Source organism: Ochotona curzoniae, unplaced genomic scaffold (assembly GCF_017591425.1).
Source record: "Ochotona curzoniae isolate NIBS_2020 unplaced genomic scaffold, NIBS_Ocur_1.0 scaffold_2587, whole genome shotgun sequence".
NCBI classification, from domain to species: Eukaryota; Metazoa; Chordata; class Mammalia; order Lagomorpha; family Ochotonidae; genus Ochotona; species Ochotona curzoniae.
Window position 1 is genome coordinate 28025158 of NW_024467096.1, and position 18746 is coordinate 28043903.

An 18746-nucleotide genomic window follows, 5' to 3' on the forward strand; every position below is an offset into this window, starting at 1 on the left:
CTACTTGCTTCCTGCTGGGGTTTCAGGACCCCACATCCTCTGGCTTCCCTCCAGCCTTGCCAGTTGTACCTCCTCTCCATCACTACTGGGATGGACCAAGTCCTGTTTGTGGCAGCTCACTCCTTTGGTGAACTTAGGGGAGAAGCACACAGGTTCATGAGCTTACGTGTGATTCTTCAGTTTATATTACCCGTCAAGCCTTCTCCGCTAAACCCTAGCCTGTTTATCCAGTGGCCTGCTCAGCTCTGCCACTTAGATATTTACCAGATGTCTCCCCAAGTTCAACATTGAATTCCTGTTCACCTCCCACAGAACCAGCTCAGCTCAGGGCGTGTCTTTCTCTGCTCGAGAATTTCTAGTTCCTTTTGATTCTTTGTTTATGTAAAGTCAATTCAGGTAGCGTCTTATTTGTGGCTTCCTGTACATCAGGTATTCTGGGGGGTATAAGAGCAACCCAGCCCTGGTCTCCCCAAGAATCTGCATTGTACAAATGGGAACTAGGTGTGTTACACACAAAATATTGTAGAAGCTCTGGCAAAGGCAGTATATATGCAAAGTATAGAAGGTGAACCAAGAAAGAATGCTCAGATCTCCAAGGGAGCAGTGGGAGATGGGAACAGGGGAGCCAGTAAAAGTCTTAGGGAACTTATCTTGTGCCGAACCCTAAGGCAGGAAGTAGGTTCAGATGAGTGGTTGATGGAAGGACAAAAAATGTCCCTGACCACACCCATCCCATGCTCTTAGAGCATAGCGTGCATGTATCAAAATTGTTATGAAAACCTTCTAAACGGGGTTATGTCTTCATTTTTGGACTCACCCACCAAATATAACTCTACCCTCAGAGGTCACCTGCCTTCCTTACTCAGGTCTGTTCTGTAGAATTCAGCACAGTACTTGGCCCAAGAGACAGAAGAGCACGGGGAAGGAAGGCAGGTGAGCATGAGGGAAGGAAGGAGGGAGGAAGGCATGCAAGCAGGCCCGACTTGGGAGTCAGTTGGCCCCAGTTGGGGTCTGAGCTGCATTACTTACCTCACAGGACCTAGAACACCTTATTCTATCTCTTTGTTCCTTTATCTGTAAAATAACAACAGTAGGAGGGTTTTGTGGGGCTTTTTGTTGCTGCTGTTGTATTTTTTTTCATGATGTGATTGAGGCTTTAGTGAGATAATCCTTGGAAAGACTGAACATATTTCTGGGTACTTGTTTTGAGTGTAATTCTATGCTCCACACCAATTACAAGGGTACTCTTAGAACAAAATTGGTCTTTCTGTCCAACAGTTATTAAAACCATGCAATTATCAAAGCCACTTAGGTTTGGTTTTATTTTCTTTCATTTTATCACTTCAGATACACATTATGTATTATGCATTTTACTTAGTTTTCTTGGCTCCCCTTGATTTCCTTAAAAAAGACATCTGAGGCTGGCTGAATTATGGTTACCAGCAAGAAACAAGGTGGACTCTGCAAACCTCTTTGTGTGCACCACTCAACTCGTGGCACTTGTGTTTCAGGCTTGTACTGGGCTATCTCTCTGATCCCTCAGAGGACATCCAGGATCCAGTGAGTGACAGATTCTTCAAGGAAGTGTGGGTCTCAACAGCAGCACGGAATGCTACAATTTATGATAAGGTGAGGTTCATATTTCACCTCCCCCTTTTAAGCTAAATTTCATCAGAAAATGCACATCATTATTTCTGCCTTTGGTGGATACAGAAAATTCTTCATGAATATCAAGAAACCAATACACCTCGAGATAATAAAGATGGGCTCTCTGCAGGTATTGGACAGCCAGGAGTCAAAAAACATGATGTGTGACAGTTAAGGGGAACAGTGGTGTTTTTACCTCTCGTGTGATGCAGGAATCTCATCCCATCAGTCCCCCACTAAGGGTTACCCAGCTTCCGAACGTGTTAGTGACAAACAGAAGAAAGGCAAATGGAATCAATCAGTGACTCAGACCTGCATCCGCTCCCACACATCTGCTTGCATGTGATACAGCTGTGCATACAGTGCATCAATTTCTCTGTCCTCCTTTTCTCCCTAAACATTGAAAGAGATGGCTCCTAGCATGGTTATGAGAATTAATAATATCTACCTTCATGCTCATAGTCCATAGTAAATAGTTTCCATCTTTTAAATTATGTTTCTAAGAATGAGCCATTTCCTGTTTTGGACATTTCTAATTTTAGACAAGTCTTTCAAAACAGCTCCTTTTGGTACATAGCAAATGTAATTTCAGATGGATTATAGCCATCACCTATGATAACAAATGGACAAAACTCAAGAGCTGCATATCTGAGGATGGTGAAGCCAGCTTCTCACTGTGGAAGATATTCCAGCTAGGGTTTGTGGATGCTCTAAAAGAAACTGGGCCAAAGAGTGTTCTCCGTGTGACATCCAGGGTCCCTTCAAGCATGGCGACTTTGCCTTTGTTAATGAAACATCGCAAGTCCTCATTTCACATTGAGGACTCAAGATCCCGATCAAATAGGTCACATACATGGGCTGTCTTAAAATGAGATTTTAGAAATGCACAGCACAGTTTGGCTATGAAGGGCATTTTTGAGGTAATAGGATAAATTAAATGTGGGTGATATCCTGAATAATGCGTGGAGTTAATTTTCTTAAGTTTGAGAATGGTGGTGTTATTTCATAGGCAAATGTCCTTGCATGATATATGATGAAATATTCTGGAATGAAGTGTTATAATATCTGAAAGTCATGTTCAAATAGTCAAATAAAGATTATATATTAGCACTCAGTAACTCTAAATAAAGGTAGGAATATGAGCATCTTTCTAAACAATAAGAGAAAACGTAACATGCAGTTTTCCTGAAGTTCACAAATGATTATTAGCCAAAGTGGCAAGCCTATTCTTGAGTAATGGGTGAAATTACTTTATCCTGGGCTTCATGGTCCTTGGACATCCAAATTTGAAAATCTAGTGATCTTTTTTTTCCAGATTTCAAAACTCTATCTGTATATTAAAACTTGTGCATTCTAAACATCAAAATCGTTTGAACAAAAATAACACTGAATAAAATGCTTTGTTCAGCCTGCAGGACACCTTGCGCTGGCTTGCTTTTCCTCTAGATTTTGTTGTCATCCCACCCAGCATTTTCCTTTACCAGCATTACTGTCTTCCGCTTTCCTGCCAGACACAAGGGAGATGGGGAAGGCAGGCAGACCCTTCATGGTCAGTTCTCCACTCTTAGATGTAAACGGGCAGCATGGTAATTTAAACTTGATCTTTCCGTGGTCTATTAGCTGACCAAGTCCACCTCAGTGTGCATCTGTAGATCCAGGCACTTGCTGCAAAGCTTGGCCAGGAGAGTTGTCCAACCCGTTCTGCTGTCCATCCTCTGACTAGGCACTTGACATCCTCTTCCAGCTTAGATGAACTGGCTGTCAGGTCCTCCATGTGCATTTGGGCATGCTTTCCATTATGTAGACGTCAACAACTAAAGAGACCTAGTAACAATATATACAGTATATACACTCTAAGGCCAGAGCACATATACTGTGACTTTCCCTGTGGCTGGGATTTGAGTCTGGTAACCCAATTGAGGAGTTCCCCGCAAAAAAAAACTTCCTGGGGTGATCTCAGACTTGACTCCCAGCTAGTGCCGGTTCAATCTGTTACTTATACCAGACAGTGAACATACTGGTGGATATAGCTTCTTAGTTCCACTCACAGACCAACCTCTCACATGAACAGGTTGGTTCTGTGGCCTAGCCCAACCTGCCCCAGGCCCAGTCTTCACACACACCAATTGGTACCATGGCATAGTTGGGTTGACCCCCCAATACCTCCCAACAGGCTCACCCCCAGCCCTGATTTTTGTATGTGCTGCAAGCAAACCAAGTCCATTACACATCTCATCTGGCTCTTGTGCACACCTATGAGTGCTGTAGCTTAGCTTAGTTCAACCCATTCCCAGACCTAGCCCACGCATATGCTGACTGGTGTTGCTGCCTTGGTCAGCCTGGCCCACCCACATCCTGGCCCCAATGCTCAGCAGCAGAAGCTGCAGCCTAGCAGGGGAGTGCTTGCATTTCTCCCACCAGTGCAGTCCTCGCTCTGGATCTTGCTCGTGCAAGGAGTACCACGGTCCAGCGGGCCCAGAATGCCTGCCAATTATTGGCTGCTTTTCTCACAGCAATCTCACACTTGCCTAGGGCAAAGCACCCTTGGCCATGGCCTACACCTGGGGTCTGCCTTCACTCACTTTTACCCTTCCTCTTCCTTCTTTTCTTTTAATTTTTTCAATGACATAGATATCGATTTTAAGCAACATGTTTCCAATTTTCAGTATATTTCAATTTTAAGAAATGTTTATATCTCTTAAAAATCATGAGCTTAACTCTCAACAAAATAAAAATTCAGCAAGTAGCAAATCCATGGTTTCTAAAGAGCATAGGCAAGGACTACAAATAAGAAATCTCACAAGGTCAGTTTTGCTCATAAGCATTGTATTTTCCTGTGCTCTATAAGCCAGTTACCACAAATGAGGGGAAACATACGAGATTTGTATTTGGGGTGCTGGCTTTTCATCAAGCACAGTGTTTTTTTGTTGTTGTTTTGCAAAAAGACAGGGTTTCATCCTTTTTTTGGTAGAGTAGCATTTCATAGTGTAACTATACCACAGTTTCTTTCTTCAGTCATCAATTGATAAATGCCTGGGTCGACTCCATATTATAACTAATTGTGAGTTGAGCTGCTCTAAACATGGCATACAGAGAACTCTTTCATATGCTGATTCATTTCCTTTGGGTAAATAGTGGAATGACTGGTCATAAGATAAAGGTATTTTTCAGATTTCTGAGGAATCTCCATACTGTCTTCTAGAATGGATATATTAGTTTACATGCCTTTTTAACATCCATCCTAACCAGCAGTTGATTTTTTTCTTTTTGATTGACAGCCATTCTAAATGGAGTAAAGTGAAGTTTCGTTATCTGAATTGTTCTAAAGATTAGTGATCCCGAGCATTTTTTCATGTGTGTTGGCCATTTATATTTCATCCTTTGAGAAACACCTGTTCATATTGCTAGGCTATTTCTTAATTGGATGGCTTGTTTCGCTGTTTGGGATTTTGGAGCTCCTTTTATATCCTTTAAAAGGTGCATTATTTGCAATTATTGTATCCCAATCTGTCAGTTGCCTCTTTACTTTGTTGGATGTTTTCTTTGCTGTGCAGAAGCTGCTTAGCTCAATGTAATCCCATCAAGTGTTGTCAGTATTATGATATTCTTCCAATTCGTGAATGTGAAAGATTTTTCCCACTTTTTGTGTAAACTTCTGTTTTTTGGTAAATGTTTTCTAAGATTCATTACAGGGATCTTTCAGTTCTTGGTTAAATTTATCCCAAGGCATTTAAATTTTTGGTAGGTATCAGGGGTGGGACTGATGTTACAAGTCTGTCAGCCTTGCATTGTTGGTGCATACAAAGGCTGTGCATTGATTTTATATCCTGGAACTTTGCCAAACTCTCTTATGTGGAATGTTATGTCATTCTTCTCTGTATAGGATCATGTAATCTACAATCAGGGATAGTTTGATTTCTTGCTTTGCCATTTGTATTCTTTTGATTTCTTTATCTTGTCCAGTGACTCTGGCTCAAACTTCCAGAATGATATTGAACAGCAGTGGTAAAAGAAGGCATGCTTGTATGGCTCCAGCTCTTAGTGGGAAGGCTTTAATATGAAGCTGCCTGTGTGTGATGGATTCCCTTGTCTGTGTTGTGTCTTCACTGTATATGTATCTTCTATATATATTCTACGCTGAACTTACTTAAGTTTTTTGATCATGAAAATATGTTATATTTTATCAAATGCCTTTCTGTACCTATTGAAATATTCACATGGTTTTTTTATTCAGTTTGTTAATGTAATGTATCACATTGATTGATTTGCCTGTACGGGACCATCCCTGTACACTAGGGATAAATTCCCTTGGTCCAGGCAAATAATCTTTTTGAGGTATTGCTGGATTTGATTAATTATTATTTTTTTGATGGTTATTTTTGATCTTTGTTCATCAGCAACATTGGTCTATAGTAGTCTTTGTGGTGCCTTTTTATGCATCACCTTAATCCCCCAGATTAAGGTGAAGTAGGCTTCATACAAGAAGTTTGGGAGGAGTCCCTCCCTTTCAATTTTTTTAAGAGTTTGAGAAGAATTGGAATTAATTCTTTTAAGTTTGGTAGCATTCATCAGCATAGGCTTACGCTATGACATAGCACATTGTAATATCTCCTTTTTCATCTCTGATTTTATTAATTTGGGTTGTCTCTGTCTCCTTTTGGTTAGTTGGGCCAGTGGTATATTAGTTTAGTTATTTTTTCCAAAACCATCTATTTGTTTCATTCATCTTTTCTAATGTTGATTTTCAGGGTTTTAGTTTCATTTACATCTTCTCTAATTTTTATTATTTTCTTCTTCCTACTAATTTGGGGTTTGGTTTGTTCTTTCTTTAGATCCTTAAGATGCATTGTTAGATCATTCATTTATTGGTGTAGGCATTAATGGCTATAAACTTTCCTCTTAAATTGCTTTTGAAGTATCCTGTAAATTTCATGTGTTGTGTTGTCATCTTCATTTCTAGGAATTTTATTTCCTTCTTGATTTCTTCTATGACCGACTCCTCATTCTTGAGTATGTTGTTCGGTCTGTATATGTCTGTATTTTCCAAAATATTTCAAGTTGTTCATTTCCAGCTTCATTTCATTGTTGTCAGAAAAGATACATGACATTTTTATAATTGAGACTTGGCCTAGCATATGATCTGGCTTAAATAATATTCACTCCATGCATTGTTGAAAGAATGTCTATTCAGTAACTGTGGAATAAAATGTTCTGTAAAGGTTAATTAGGTCCATTTGGTCAAGAGTATGGATTAGCTTTGTTTTGTTGTTGATTTTTTTGTCTGGTTGATCCATGCATTGATAGAAGTGGGGTGTTGAAGTCTTTCATGATCATTGTATTGAGCCCTATGTCTCATTTAGATCCATTATTGATTGTTTTAAATAGCCAGGCACCCTTGTATTGGGTGCATAAACCTTTACTCTAATCATGTATTTCTGTTGAATTGATCCCTTAAACATTACAGACTGTCCTTTGTCTCTTTTACCAGTTTGTGTGTTAAAGTTTATTTTATCTGATTTTATGATGGCTATTCCTGCTTTATTTATTTATTAATTAATTTGTTTATTTTTGTTTCTGTTAATATGGAATATCTTTTCATTCTTTTAATTTCAGTCTCTGTGTTAGTGAAGTGTGTTTTTTCTGGGCATCAAATATATGGGCCTTGGTTTTTAATCCAGTCCATTTATAACTTTTCATTGGAGAATTTAGGGCATTTACATTCAGGGTTATTGATGAGCAGTTACTTGGTCCTGCCCCCTCACTTTTTCCCCATAAACATCCCTGTTGTTTTGCTTTGCACTTCCTTTGTGGGACATTTTACCTACCATCACGTTCTTTCATGATGCTATGTCTGTTTCTCCATGCAGCATATCCCTTAAGGCTGGCTGAGTGGTGACAATTTCAATTTCTGTTTGGTTTGGAATGTCATTACTTCCCCTTCATTTGTGAATCAGGGCTCTGTAGGGTATAGTATTCTTTCAGGAGTTGGATCATGTTTCTCCATTCTCACCTATGATGAGAAATCAGCAGTCAATCTAACTAGAACTCCTGTGAGGAGAATCTGGTGTTTCTGTGGTGCTTGTTTTAGTGTATTTTCTTTATATTTTACATCTGAAAGTTTAGCTGACCATATCATGAAGATCATTATGGTCACGCCTACTAGGAGTTCTGTGTGCTTCCTGTACTTGGCTGTCCCTGTCTTTCTCCAGATGAGGAAAGTTTTCTGATATCTCATTGAATAGATCTTTTAATCCATTCTCTCTGTTGATACATTTGGGAATGCCTAAGGTACGTATATTTGGTCATTTTATACTATACTATAAATCTCATCTTATTTTTGGTTCTATTTTTTTTTTCTGTCTGACTGAGATACACCCAATGATTTGTCTTCTAGCTCAGGTATTCCTTCTGCCTACCTGAGTCTGTTCTTAAGACTTACCACTATATTTTTGTTTGACATATCAAAGTCTTCATTTCTATTAGTTCAGTTTGGTCTGGTTCCTATATTACTGTCTCCCAGCAGAATTTCTCATCTGTGTCATGTTTGGATGTCCTTAACTCATGTATTTGCTTCTCTGTAATTTTGAAGAATTTTTTCATTCTTTTGAACTTCTTTTCAGACATTTCCTCAGTCTCTTCACACTCTAATGTTAGCGTGCGCACTGCTTTGGGGGAGTCATATTGTTACCCATGTTCATCTTTCTATCTTTATGTCTGGGCATGTGTGGAAACACTGGTTGGTTTTCTCTGAGGGCTTTTTCTGTTTGAACTATGTCTCAAGGACTTAGTGTCCCAACTGTCCCCTGGGAATGCAATTCCTCCTTTTTTCTTGTTATTTTCCTGTGGTCAAAACCAGCATGTCTCTTCCCTATCCAGCCATCTTGCATCTCCCTTCTTTGTCTCAGATGATCGAATTTTTCAACCTCAGTAATATTGGGTTTGTCAGACATGGTGATATGGTGATCAAGCAGCTGAAATTGTAGTTCCACAAGTAGCCAGTGCTGAGGAGCTGTAATTTTTCAATAGAGGACAATCTAGCAAATTTCTGTAGCAAATTAAGGAGCAACTCTTAAATCTGGGTTTTGATGGAGAACTAAGGTATTTAATTAAATAACGATTTTGCCTGTTGGACTATTTCCCATAAAGCACACATGCTTTTTTTTAAACTGATCATTTCATCCTATATTTGTTTTAACCAGGTGTTCCGGTGCCTCCCCAATGACGAAGTACACAACTTAATTCAGCTGAGAGACTTCATAACCAAGCCTATATTAGCAAAAGAAGACCCCATTAGAGCTGAAGAAGAACTGAAAAAGATCCGTGGCTTCCTGGTGCAATTCCCCTTTTATTTCCTGTCTGAAGAAAGTTTGTTGCCTTCTGTTGGAACCAAAGAAGCCATTGTGCCTATGGAGGTTTGGACTTAAAAATAGTACCCGTTTGCAGCTTAACAGCTTCACCCTGAAAATCACACTGTGGACAGTACCTTCATGTGGACCTCACAGCCGAAGCTATGCCCGATACACTCCTGTACGCCACCCATGGACCCACTGGAACGGCTGGGAAAGGTTACCGTCGTACTGAGGGGAGGACAGTGAATGTCAGCGTGGCTTCATCATTCCTCTTACCTGTGAAAAGGGCTGCGTTCTTGTTGGTGACATGTACCCAGCACCTCAAAACACACTACCAAATTGCAGGGCATAGACCAAAACTCATATCTCCTGTTCTAACAAGAATTTATCTGTAACTGTGACCCAAGTCACCAAAAGTTGTCTCAATCTCCTGTTCTCTTTCATTTCTGCAACCACTCTCTGCTGGATGTGCCTTCATTTCCTTCTACATATAGCTATTGTTGGAATACTGTCTGTCTGTAGAAGTCATTCGGTTGCTGCAAGTTGCTTGGAGGTTACATGGGATGCTCCTGCTCGTCTGGTCCTAAAGTGGTAGCATGCTCCCTTCCAAGGTCCTGGTCCCCTTCTCTTCACAGTTCATTGTGAGATTAGCTTGTGTTAGGTGCTTCTGACAACACTAGCCCTAAATCTTCATGCACAGAACAACAAGAAGGAGTCAAATCCCAATGTTAAAACAATGATTTCACTTTGTTCCCAAAGACACTGACAGGATGTGGTCTTGTGATAGGGACCACCTGATAACATTTGAAAACGTGTAGGATATTTGATTACACAGAAAGCAGATAAAACTCACAGGGTTTAAACCTTCAGCAACCCCCAGCGTGTCGATGGGACCTGATCCAGATAACCAAAAACTCCACGTGGTCCTTGAGATTTCCTCTCAGCCTTAGCCACTGAATTGATTGAAATTTGTGTTTCTTGATTTCACAATCAACCTAGTGAATACAGTTTGTGTTTCAAGAGAATCAAAGAGTTAATTCCTACCAAGTTAATACGTCTAAGCCTAACCTTTTTGATGTTCAGCTGTCTCAATATATCATCTTCGTTTTTTTAAAGACTTATTTTATTTTTATTGGAAAGTCGGATATACAGAAAGGAGGAGAGACAGAAAGATCTTCCGTCCAATGAGTCACTCCCCAAGTGAGTGCAGTGGCTGGAACTGCGCCGATCTGAAGCCAGGATCCAGAAACTTCTTCCAGTTCTCCCACATGGGTGCAGGGTCCCAAGGCTTTCGGCCGTCCTTTATTGCTTTCCCAGGCCACAAGCAGGGAGCTGGATGGGAAGTGGAGCTGCTGGGATTAGAACCAGCATCCATATGGGATCCCAGCATGTTCAAGGCGAGGACTTTAGTTGCTAGGCCATGCCACCAGGCCCAATATATCTTCTTTGTAAAGAAAAAAAGAGTCAACCATGAAATATGTTCTGCTTTACTTGTGCTGCTAAAGATATGTTAACATTCCAACAGAGCTTCCTAACAAGTTAGGATAGTTATTAATTCATATAGTCCTTCCTGGTACATTTTTCTGGAAACCCACTTTTGCTTTTCAGATCTTAGAGTAAATACCCCTCAGTGGAATGAAGTTGTAATTGTACTAAACAGAACTATTCACCAACTTAAAGAGCCAACATGGGTTCCCAACCAGCCTGAACCCAAAAGGTACCACGCATGTAAAGAGACCATCATAGTGGTCCATGGAATGACTGGACAGAATAGCATCTGGGTTGTTCTGCAGAGAAGCAAGCACTCAGCCCCTGTTTTCACAGAGCTGATTTTTCAGTCTAAAACAGGCGCAAAGTCCATGATGTGGGTTAGCACAGGAGGAAGTGTCACTTCCAGGATGTGTCTAGGATGTTGTCGCTAGAGAGCATTTCTCAAGTGAAGTAGAATTTTGTAAACACTAATGGAAAGCAATATATTTTCATGAATAACAAAACTCGTGTGGCTGAAGATGGTAGAATAAAAACATTCTGTAACATCTTGTGGATAGCACCTTTGCTCTTTATGAAAAAAGTTTAGATTGGCATTTGAAGTATTGAGTGTGTATGGGATAGCCACAGATTTTTTGCATTTTAGGTATATTTTTTTAAAGCTAGCAAGAGTCAACAAAAAATTGGATTGTGACTTTTTACAAAATATTCCTATAAGACCATGAAAAATAAAAGCCTAACAGAATCTTGTCCCTTGTTAAGTCATTGCATCCAATCTTCCCCCATTTTTATAGGTAAGGGACGTGAGATTCCAGTAGAATAAAGGATTCATAAAAATCCATGCAGTGTAGAGATGGTGGAACGGGACTAGCAAAACGGCTCAAGTCTGCTGTTTGCCTCTCTCCTCACTCCTTCACTGCCTCTCAAATGTAACCATTCAGTCAACAGATGGTAAGAGGGATGTCTCTAAGCATTCGGGATTCCCGTGCTATCTTCTCTTTGTGTGTTTGCCTGCCTCCCTCTACTAGGATGGATGCTCCTTTGGGCAGGGACTTGACTGCATTTGGTCCTCTTGTATCCCTGGGGACTGATACGGCACCTGTGAGTTCAATGATGACAGAATGGACACATGAGGTGGAAGAGAGTGCCAATGAAAGCATAAGTTAGCAGATCTCACACAAAAACTTTTTACAGCTGGTTTCTATGGCAAGTCTCTTGTCTGCTCCATCTTCTTGAAGGCAAGATTCCCAGCTGTGAAGAGGCAACAAGATTTACTTGGAGGATTTTGTGGAAAATTCAGTGCAATAATTGCTTCTTTTGCATTCCGCACAAGTCTTGCGAAATATGGACCCGAGGTGAACTAGTTACATGTCACTCTTTGACATGATTACTAGCTACTAGCAGTTCAAATAATCCGTCTTTAACATTGCTATGTCTGATAAGAACTTGGAAATGTAAATAAAATGAAACCTTGAAAATCCGTTGTGAATCTGTTCAACATTTCAAATTGAGTATAATCTTTTGAAATATCTATAAATGCTAACCTGCTGATCCCTGTGATAATTTTTGTTTTCAAGAAGGAAAAATTCAGTTATTATTATGAAAAAGATAGAAAAAGGTAGAAACTGCCCTGCGCCTGCTAAAGCTGCTCAGATTGGCCAAACTTAAATCATTGCAGAATACCTTTGCCACAGCGGTGGTGGTGCAGGCATTGGCTCTGAACCAAATACCCAGACTGAGATTCCCCCTCCAATGGGACATTCTCCATCCTTGGCTGTCCTGCATCACAGACATGACATGGAGAACTAGTCCTTAAGCGATTGTGTGCATCTTGTAAAGCAAAACATTGACTTTCAAAGCCCCTGCGAAAGCGCTGTACCTACAGGTACTCAATGTATGGACAGTTAGCTTCCTATAAAAGCAGGAGAAAATTTAGCACACCTTGAATTCGCAATCTTTCGGATTAAAAACATCCTGAGATGTCATCTGGCAGTAGTAAGACCAGGCTGAGAAGAATCTCTTTACACAGTAGAAACCCTGCGTATCCTCTCGTCCTACCTCGTTGCATATTTTTCCATCTCTGTCCTCATCCAGAGAGCTTCCTTAAAATAGAAAAAGCATTTAAACAGCAAGGATAAGTTTACTGGGAAAAACAGATTTAGGTGTTGTTATATTAGGCTGCTCATGGTAATTTTAAGTTTTAAATTTGAGTCAGTTGGGAAATCCAATCAAAACAGGGGTTCAACCAATCACTCTTCTCTGTTCCCAAACAATAATGCTGCACTGTACTCCAGGTAAATGCACGTGAATAAATGCCATCCCCAGTCTGCTTGATGCTAGGGAGTGTACTGTCAGCTCCTGTCTACGTGTATTCCAGTTGGTGTCTTCCCACACAGCAGCCCAAGTTACTGATACTCTCCATTTAATAATTCATTTCAAGGTACTCAAGTTGGATTACACGGACCCTGGAAGGGAAAGGAAATGTTGGTGATTAACGTCCATTCAGAATGTTGATATCCTGAGCAGAATCGGGGCTTTGGTTTTTGCTCATAATGTTTTATGGGGACACAGCCACGCTGATTCCCTTATATGCCTTTATGATTATCTGGTCCACAAATCCTGGAACATTCGCAGTCTTTGAGGAAAAAATTGCCGGTCCTTCCCCTAGAAACAGCAGAGAACATCGAGTCCCTCAACCAGGTTTGAGGAAGTTTCAGTCTGCATCGAAAAGGTGTCCAAGTGTCCCTGTCAGAGGGCCCAGTATCCTTCAATAGATTTATGCTAAGAGCATATACAAGTCCTTTCAGGAATGAACGGTTTGGAGCTCTGATGAGAAATGTGTTCAGCTAGAGCAGGCTCTGTCCAACCAAGAAATCACACACACGAATGGGAGGAAATGTGTTCCGTAAATGAGGGTGGATGGGCCTAGGTGTGTGTGCTCAGAATGAGGTCTGTAAGAGCTCTTCTCTCCTTTTCCATCTTTACTCTCCCTTATTGTCCTCGGTGACACTGAAAATGATGCAATTGTCCCTCTATGTCACGCTCTGTCCGTGCTACATCTCATCTTTTAGCTGCCTTCTACGGGCAAATCAGTCGACCAGGTAAAATTGCAAAATCTACCGTATTTTCTGTAAGAGTCCTAGCAGTGTGTTTTGGAGTCAGTGTGCTGTGTGAATGAAGTGGGGGCCACCAACTGCGCCCCCAAAGCCCTCATCACACACAGTCTCACAAAGGCCAATCAGTTACAGGCTTGACACCCTCGTCTCATGAAATAGAGTGGTGAGCCAAATTTCTTTTGTTGATACCCACTGTAGATTTTTAAAAAGTCTTGCTAATAATTGTGCCTATTTAGAGGCTTTGGTGTGACATTTTGATACATATCTACACTGAGTAGTGATCAAAACAGGAGAACCCAAATGCCAGCTGCTTTGGTCTTATGCTCAATATGATAATGATCCTCTTTCCCTTGTATTTGCTTCTAAAATGCCTATGAGGTTATTGTGATCTGTAGGGATTCCACTATTTTGTGTAACATTAGAACCTTGTTCCTTTAATCTGATTCTGATGTCGTATCCATTATATTAACTTCCTCTTTCTTACCCTCCCAGGCTCTCATAATTACTGTTCTTTAGTGACATTGAGATTTTTTTTAAATACTTCAAATATTACATGTAGAGCATTTAGGAAGGATCTAGAGTATTTCCTCTAGTTCATTCATTTTTTTTGTACAAATAAGTAGTTTTACTCTTTTTGTGGCTGAACAACCGTGCACTATGTGTGTCTTCCATATTTACTCATTCATCTGATAATGAATGCTTTGGTTGACTCCACACCTTGGCTGTTGTGAATAACGCTGCAGTAAATATGGAGTAGGAGTCTCTTCAATATGATAATGCCCTATCTTTGGGATATATACCAGTAAATGGGTTGCTGGGTCTTATGTCAGTTCTATTTCTATTTTTTAAAGAAGTCCCTATCCTGTTTTCTGTAGTGTTTGTACTAGTTTACTGTCTCACTAACAGTTACTCTATTTTCTACTTTCTTGACTTTGCTTTTATAAATAAATCTTTTTTTTAAGTTTTTGGTTTTTTTACTGGAAAATCAGATATACAGAGAGGAGACAGAGAGGAAGATCTTCCATCTGATGGTTCACTCGCCAAGTGACTGCAACGGCTGGAGCTGGAGCCCATTTGAAGCCAGGAGCCTCCTCTGGGTCTTCCACGTGGGTGCAGGGTCCCAAGGAATTGGGCCGTCCTTGACTGCTTTCCCAGGCCACAAGCAGGGAGCTGGATGGGAAGCAGGGCTGCTGGGACATGAACCAGTGCCCATGTGGGATCCTGGTGTGTACAAGGTGTGGACTTCAGCTGCTAGGCCATTGCACCAGGTCCAACTTCATTGCTTTCTGTTTCTTGAAGCAAATTCCTTTTAAAAGATCTATATTTTATTCAGCAAGCACCTAGGGAGAAGTGCTAGGGTGCATGAGAACAAACGAGAGCACATCTTGAATGCACTCACAAGTTAGTGAATGGAGAGTACAAAGCAAATTTATTTTCATTCTTGGAGTAAGAAAGTATCTGGGTGATAGACATTTGACCGAGAACTTAAAAGTGGCTAGGTTCATCTTGGTTCTGCCCGCTCTGCTGTCCTCCTTCCAGGGAGGCTCAAGTACTTGGGTCCCTGCTGCCTTCTGGACACCCAGATTGAATTCCTGGCTCCTGGCTTTACTCTGATCCAGCCCCAGCTGTTGTAGGCCTTTGGGGACCACTGTGTGGAATGTCAACCACCTCCTCCAGACTTTCAAACAAATAAATAGAAAATCATTAACAAGTAAGTGCCTGAAATGAAAAGCATTAGAATGCTATGTGGTGATTTTCCCAGGTGAGTATGATAAATGGTATTCTTTATTTAGTTGTTTTGATAGATGGTATTCTTTTTGATAAATGATGTGACACAAGGCTAGTACTGCTACCAATAATAATAATGCGTGCTTCACATTGGAGTTCTATAGTTGATGCTCTGCAGCTTGGGAAGCCAAACATGCTCTCTGGTCCTGACCATGGTCATGAAATAGTCCTTCTCCCTCTTCTAAAATTCATTGCGCTTCCATGTGCCAGCTCGAGGCCAGGAAAGTACAAATGTGGACGTAACCAGCAAGAACCAGGGGAAACAGAAGGCTTCAACAGGAAGCAGCTCCACTAACAGCTCTGTCCTGCTGATTGCTAGCAGCAGGCCCTTGAACAGATGAAACTCGTGTCTTCAGATACTCGATAATAGCCTGTGAGATGTCTAGATGGGGCATGATGCCTGGCACAGACTAAGTGGATGCTTCCAGCTGAGTTAGTAGCATCCACAGCAGCTGCCTTTCATTTACTCTTCGACACTCAGGGCATCTTGAATGAAGACAGCACACACCTGACGCCCACATCCATGGACTGCATTTCTGGTACTGAGCTTTCCTTGTTATTCTCTATCTAATCTAACTTTTTTGGTGGGAGGTGGGGGGGGGATGCCTCCAGAGTGACCCTGATGGCCATTGCAAGAGAGGGTGGGGATCCAAAGTTGGAACTAGTAAGGACCAGAGAAAGTTCCTCTCCCAATTCCCGAAGGAAGTTTACTGTCTTCTGTTTCTGTGGGCTGCTCAGAGTTCCTGGCTGTTGTTCCGTTGACCTTGGATCCTGCGAGGAAGGATTTGGGCTTCTTTCATCCCTTGTGGGAGATCCAAGTGGGAGCGGATGACCTCAGAGTTCTCGGCCTCTGAAGTCACTCCATTTCCCCATGGTCTCCTGTCCCAAGGATTTGAAAATTTGACTGTTACACAAAACACCAATGCCTTTCATGGTCTTTCTCAACACTTTTAGTCTTTATCTCACCAGACATCTCTTAAGCTCCCTGGGCTTCCAGGTCAGCGACAATTTTTATTTTTTTTTCGGTAGGGGGAGATACAGTTGGCGCTGGGGTCTCCCTTTCCCCTCCTGCAAGTTCCCTCCCCTCCTCTCCTGTTCTCCCGTCCAGTTTCACAATGTGTATCTTTCGTGAGTTTTCCCAAGTTCATCTGCTGGAGTGTCTCCCAACCATGTCTCCCAACTGTCATTTCCTTTTGAGTTCATTCTTGTATCCCAGGGCCCTAATGAGGGTACATGAGGATTAGATCTTTATTATTTATGGGAAGTACCAATAACAGTGATAAAAAGTGAAATTGATCATCTCAGGTGATTATAAACAATCAGCCTCTTATGGATGGTTGATTAATGAATTACACTGCAAAAATCTCATTACAGAATGTACCGGTAAGTACGAAGTGACATGGAATAAGATTCACATATAATATACCTAAATTTGATATTATCTAATATTAGAGCAAACATGTGATATCAGACCTTTTGGGATTGGTTCATTTCCCTTAGCATAATGATCTCTAGTTTGACCCATTTGGCCACAAAGTATTGTATTTCATTTTTTTAATAGCTGAGTAGCACTCCAGTGTAGATGAACCACAGTTTTTTATCTAGCCCTCTGTTAATGGGCATTTAGGTAGCTTCCATATTCTTGTGATTGTTGATCGTGGTGCAAATGACCATAAGGGTGCATGTTGCTCTTCCATATACCAGGTCTTCTGGTTGTATTCCTAGGAGTGGTATTGCTGGCTCATATGGTAGGTGGATTTTTAATTGCCTAAGTATTCTCCATACTGACTTCCATAGTGGTTGTACCAGCCTGCATTTCCAACAACAGTGAAGTAGGTTCCTTTTTCTCTCAGCAGTGACTTTTAGGAACATAGCTGGCTCCCTTCTCTCTGTTCTACTATTGTAGGTTTTGCCATGTGCCCACATCTCTGCTCACTCTACACGATGTGTAGCTTCAATGTCATTTGTGTGCTTACCTGTAACCCAGATCTTTCCTCTGGACTACAAACTCAAGGCCAAGTCCTGGCTATCTTGACTTCCTTTCCGGCACTTACTCCGCAATCGGGGGCACAGCACATCCTCAATGGCAGACACCATTGACATTCCCAGGCCCCTTCAGGGGGCTGCCACAGTGTACTTTCTACTCATTTTGCAGAGGACCCTGACTCTAAACCAACTGCCACTCTGTGAAGTAATTATCAATCCTGATTTCTCTCTCACACCTTTCAATTAGCCACACCAAGTCTATCGATTCTATTTCAATATCTCTTCCACTATTGTCCCTGCAGTGCCACTTTCTACTTCAACATAGAAAGTATCTATTTATAAAGTTTTGTCCCTGCAAAACCCGTCATTGCAATCAGAGATAATTTTGAAAAGTGTTCATTCTTAGCTAAGGCCTCTGAGAGCACTAACCTGAGCTCTATGCAAGAAGGCAGAGACCAAGACTATCTTCTGCACTGGGGCACACCCCCTACCTAACAATGAGGACGCTTTTACAATTTTATAAGAAATGGAATTAGAAGATAAGATTGTTGTTGTTTTTGCTTTGCACAAGATGAGGTTTTTTTAAAAAAGATTTTTTTTTAATTGCAAAATCAGATATACAGAGAGGAGAGACAGAGAGGAAGATCTTCCATCTGATGGTTCACTCCCCAAGCGGCCGCAATGACTGGAGCTGGGCCAATCCAAAGTCAGGAGCCAGGAACCTCTTCCGGGTCTCCCATGTAGGTTCAGGGTCCCAAGGCTTTGGGCCGTCCTTAACTGCTTTCCCAAGCTGCAAGCAGGAAGCTGGATGCAAAGCAGGGCTGTCGTTGGGATTAGAACCAGTGCCAATATGGGATCCTGGCACATTCAAGGCAAGGACTTAAACCGCTAGGCCATGGCGCCAGGCCTGCAAGAAAAGTTTTTCAATCCTTGAATACACATACTCCAGTCTTACCAGATTATATGTCATTGTACCAAATGCATGACAAACAGGTGGAGGAAAAAATAATTTTTTAAACTTGAAAATAGAGAAGGCTAGGAAATTACTGGGCACCTGCCAAGAGCTAGGAAGAACGGAAGTGTTTAGACCATGAAAATATTTAGACCGTGTAACTGCCTAAACGAAAGCAGCAAACCAAAACTGATGATGGAATGAAAGGTATAAAGGGAAGGGAGTGATAACCATGGCAACTTCTTCCACAGCCAATCACATGATCAAGGGCAATGAGCAAGAGGTTAGGCAAGTGGAAGCCTGCACTGTCCACATAGATGCGCCAGAGAATTGGGGAGGAGCAGAAGAGCTGGAGGAGAGGGAGAAGTTGTTGGATTGTGAGGGAAACTCTTCATTTGGACACATCTTGGCACTTTATCT

The 18746-nt window shown here is 41.3% G+C and overlaps 1 protein-coding gene across 2 annotated transcripts in view; it reads left to right on the forward strand.

Moving 5' to 3' along the window:
• Window positions 1-10013, forward strand: part of PLD1 (phospholipase D1) — a 167628-nt gene extending 157615 nt beyond the window's left edge. For both annotated transcript variants that reach the window (XM_041002931.1, XM_041002932.1), the window contains 2 exons: window positions 1512-1629; window positions 8847-10013. In XM_041002931.1, coding sequence (XP_040858865.1) covers window positions 1512-1629; window positions 8847-9071 — 343 coding nt within the window. In that variant the 3' untranslated portion in view covers window positions 9072-10013. The remainder of the gene's footprint in view (window positions 1-1511; window positions 1630-8846) is intronic.
• The last annotated feature ends 8733 nt before the right edge of the window (window positions 10014-18746 follow it).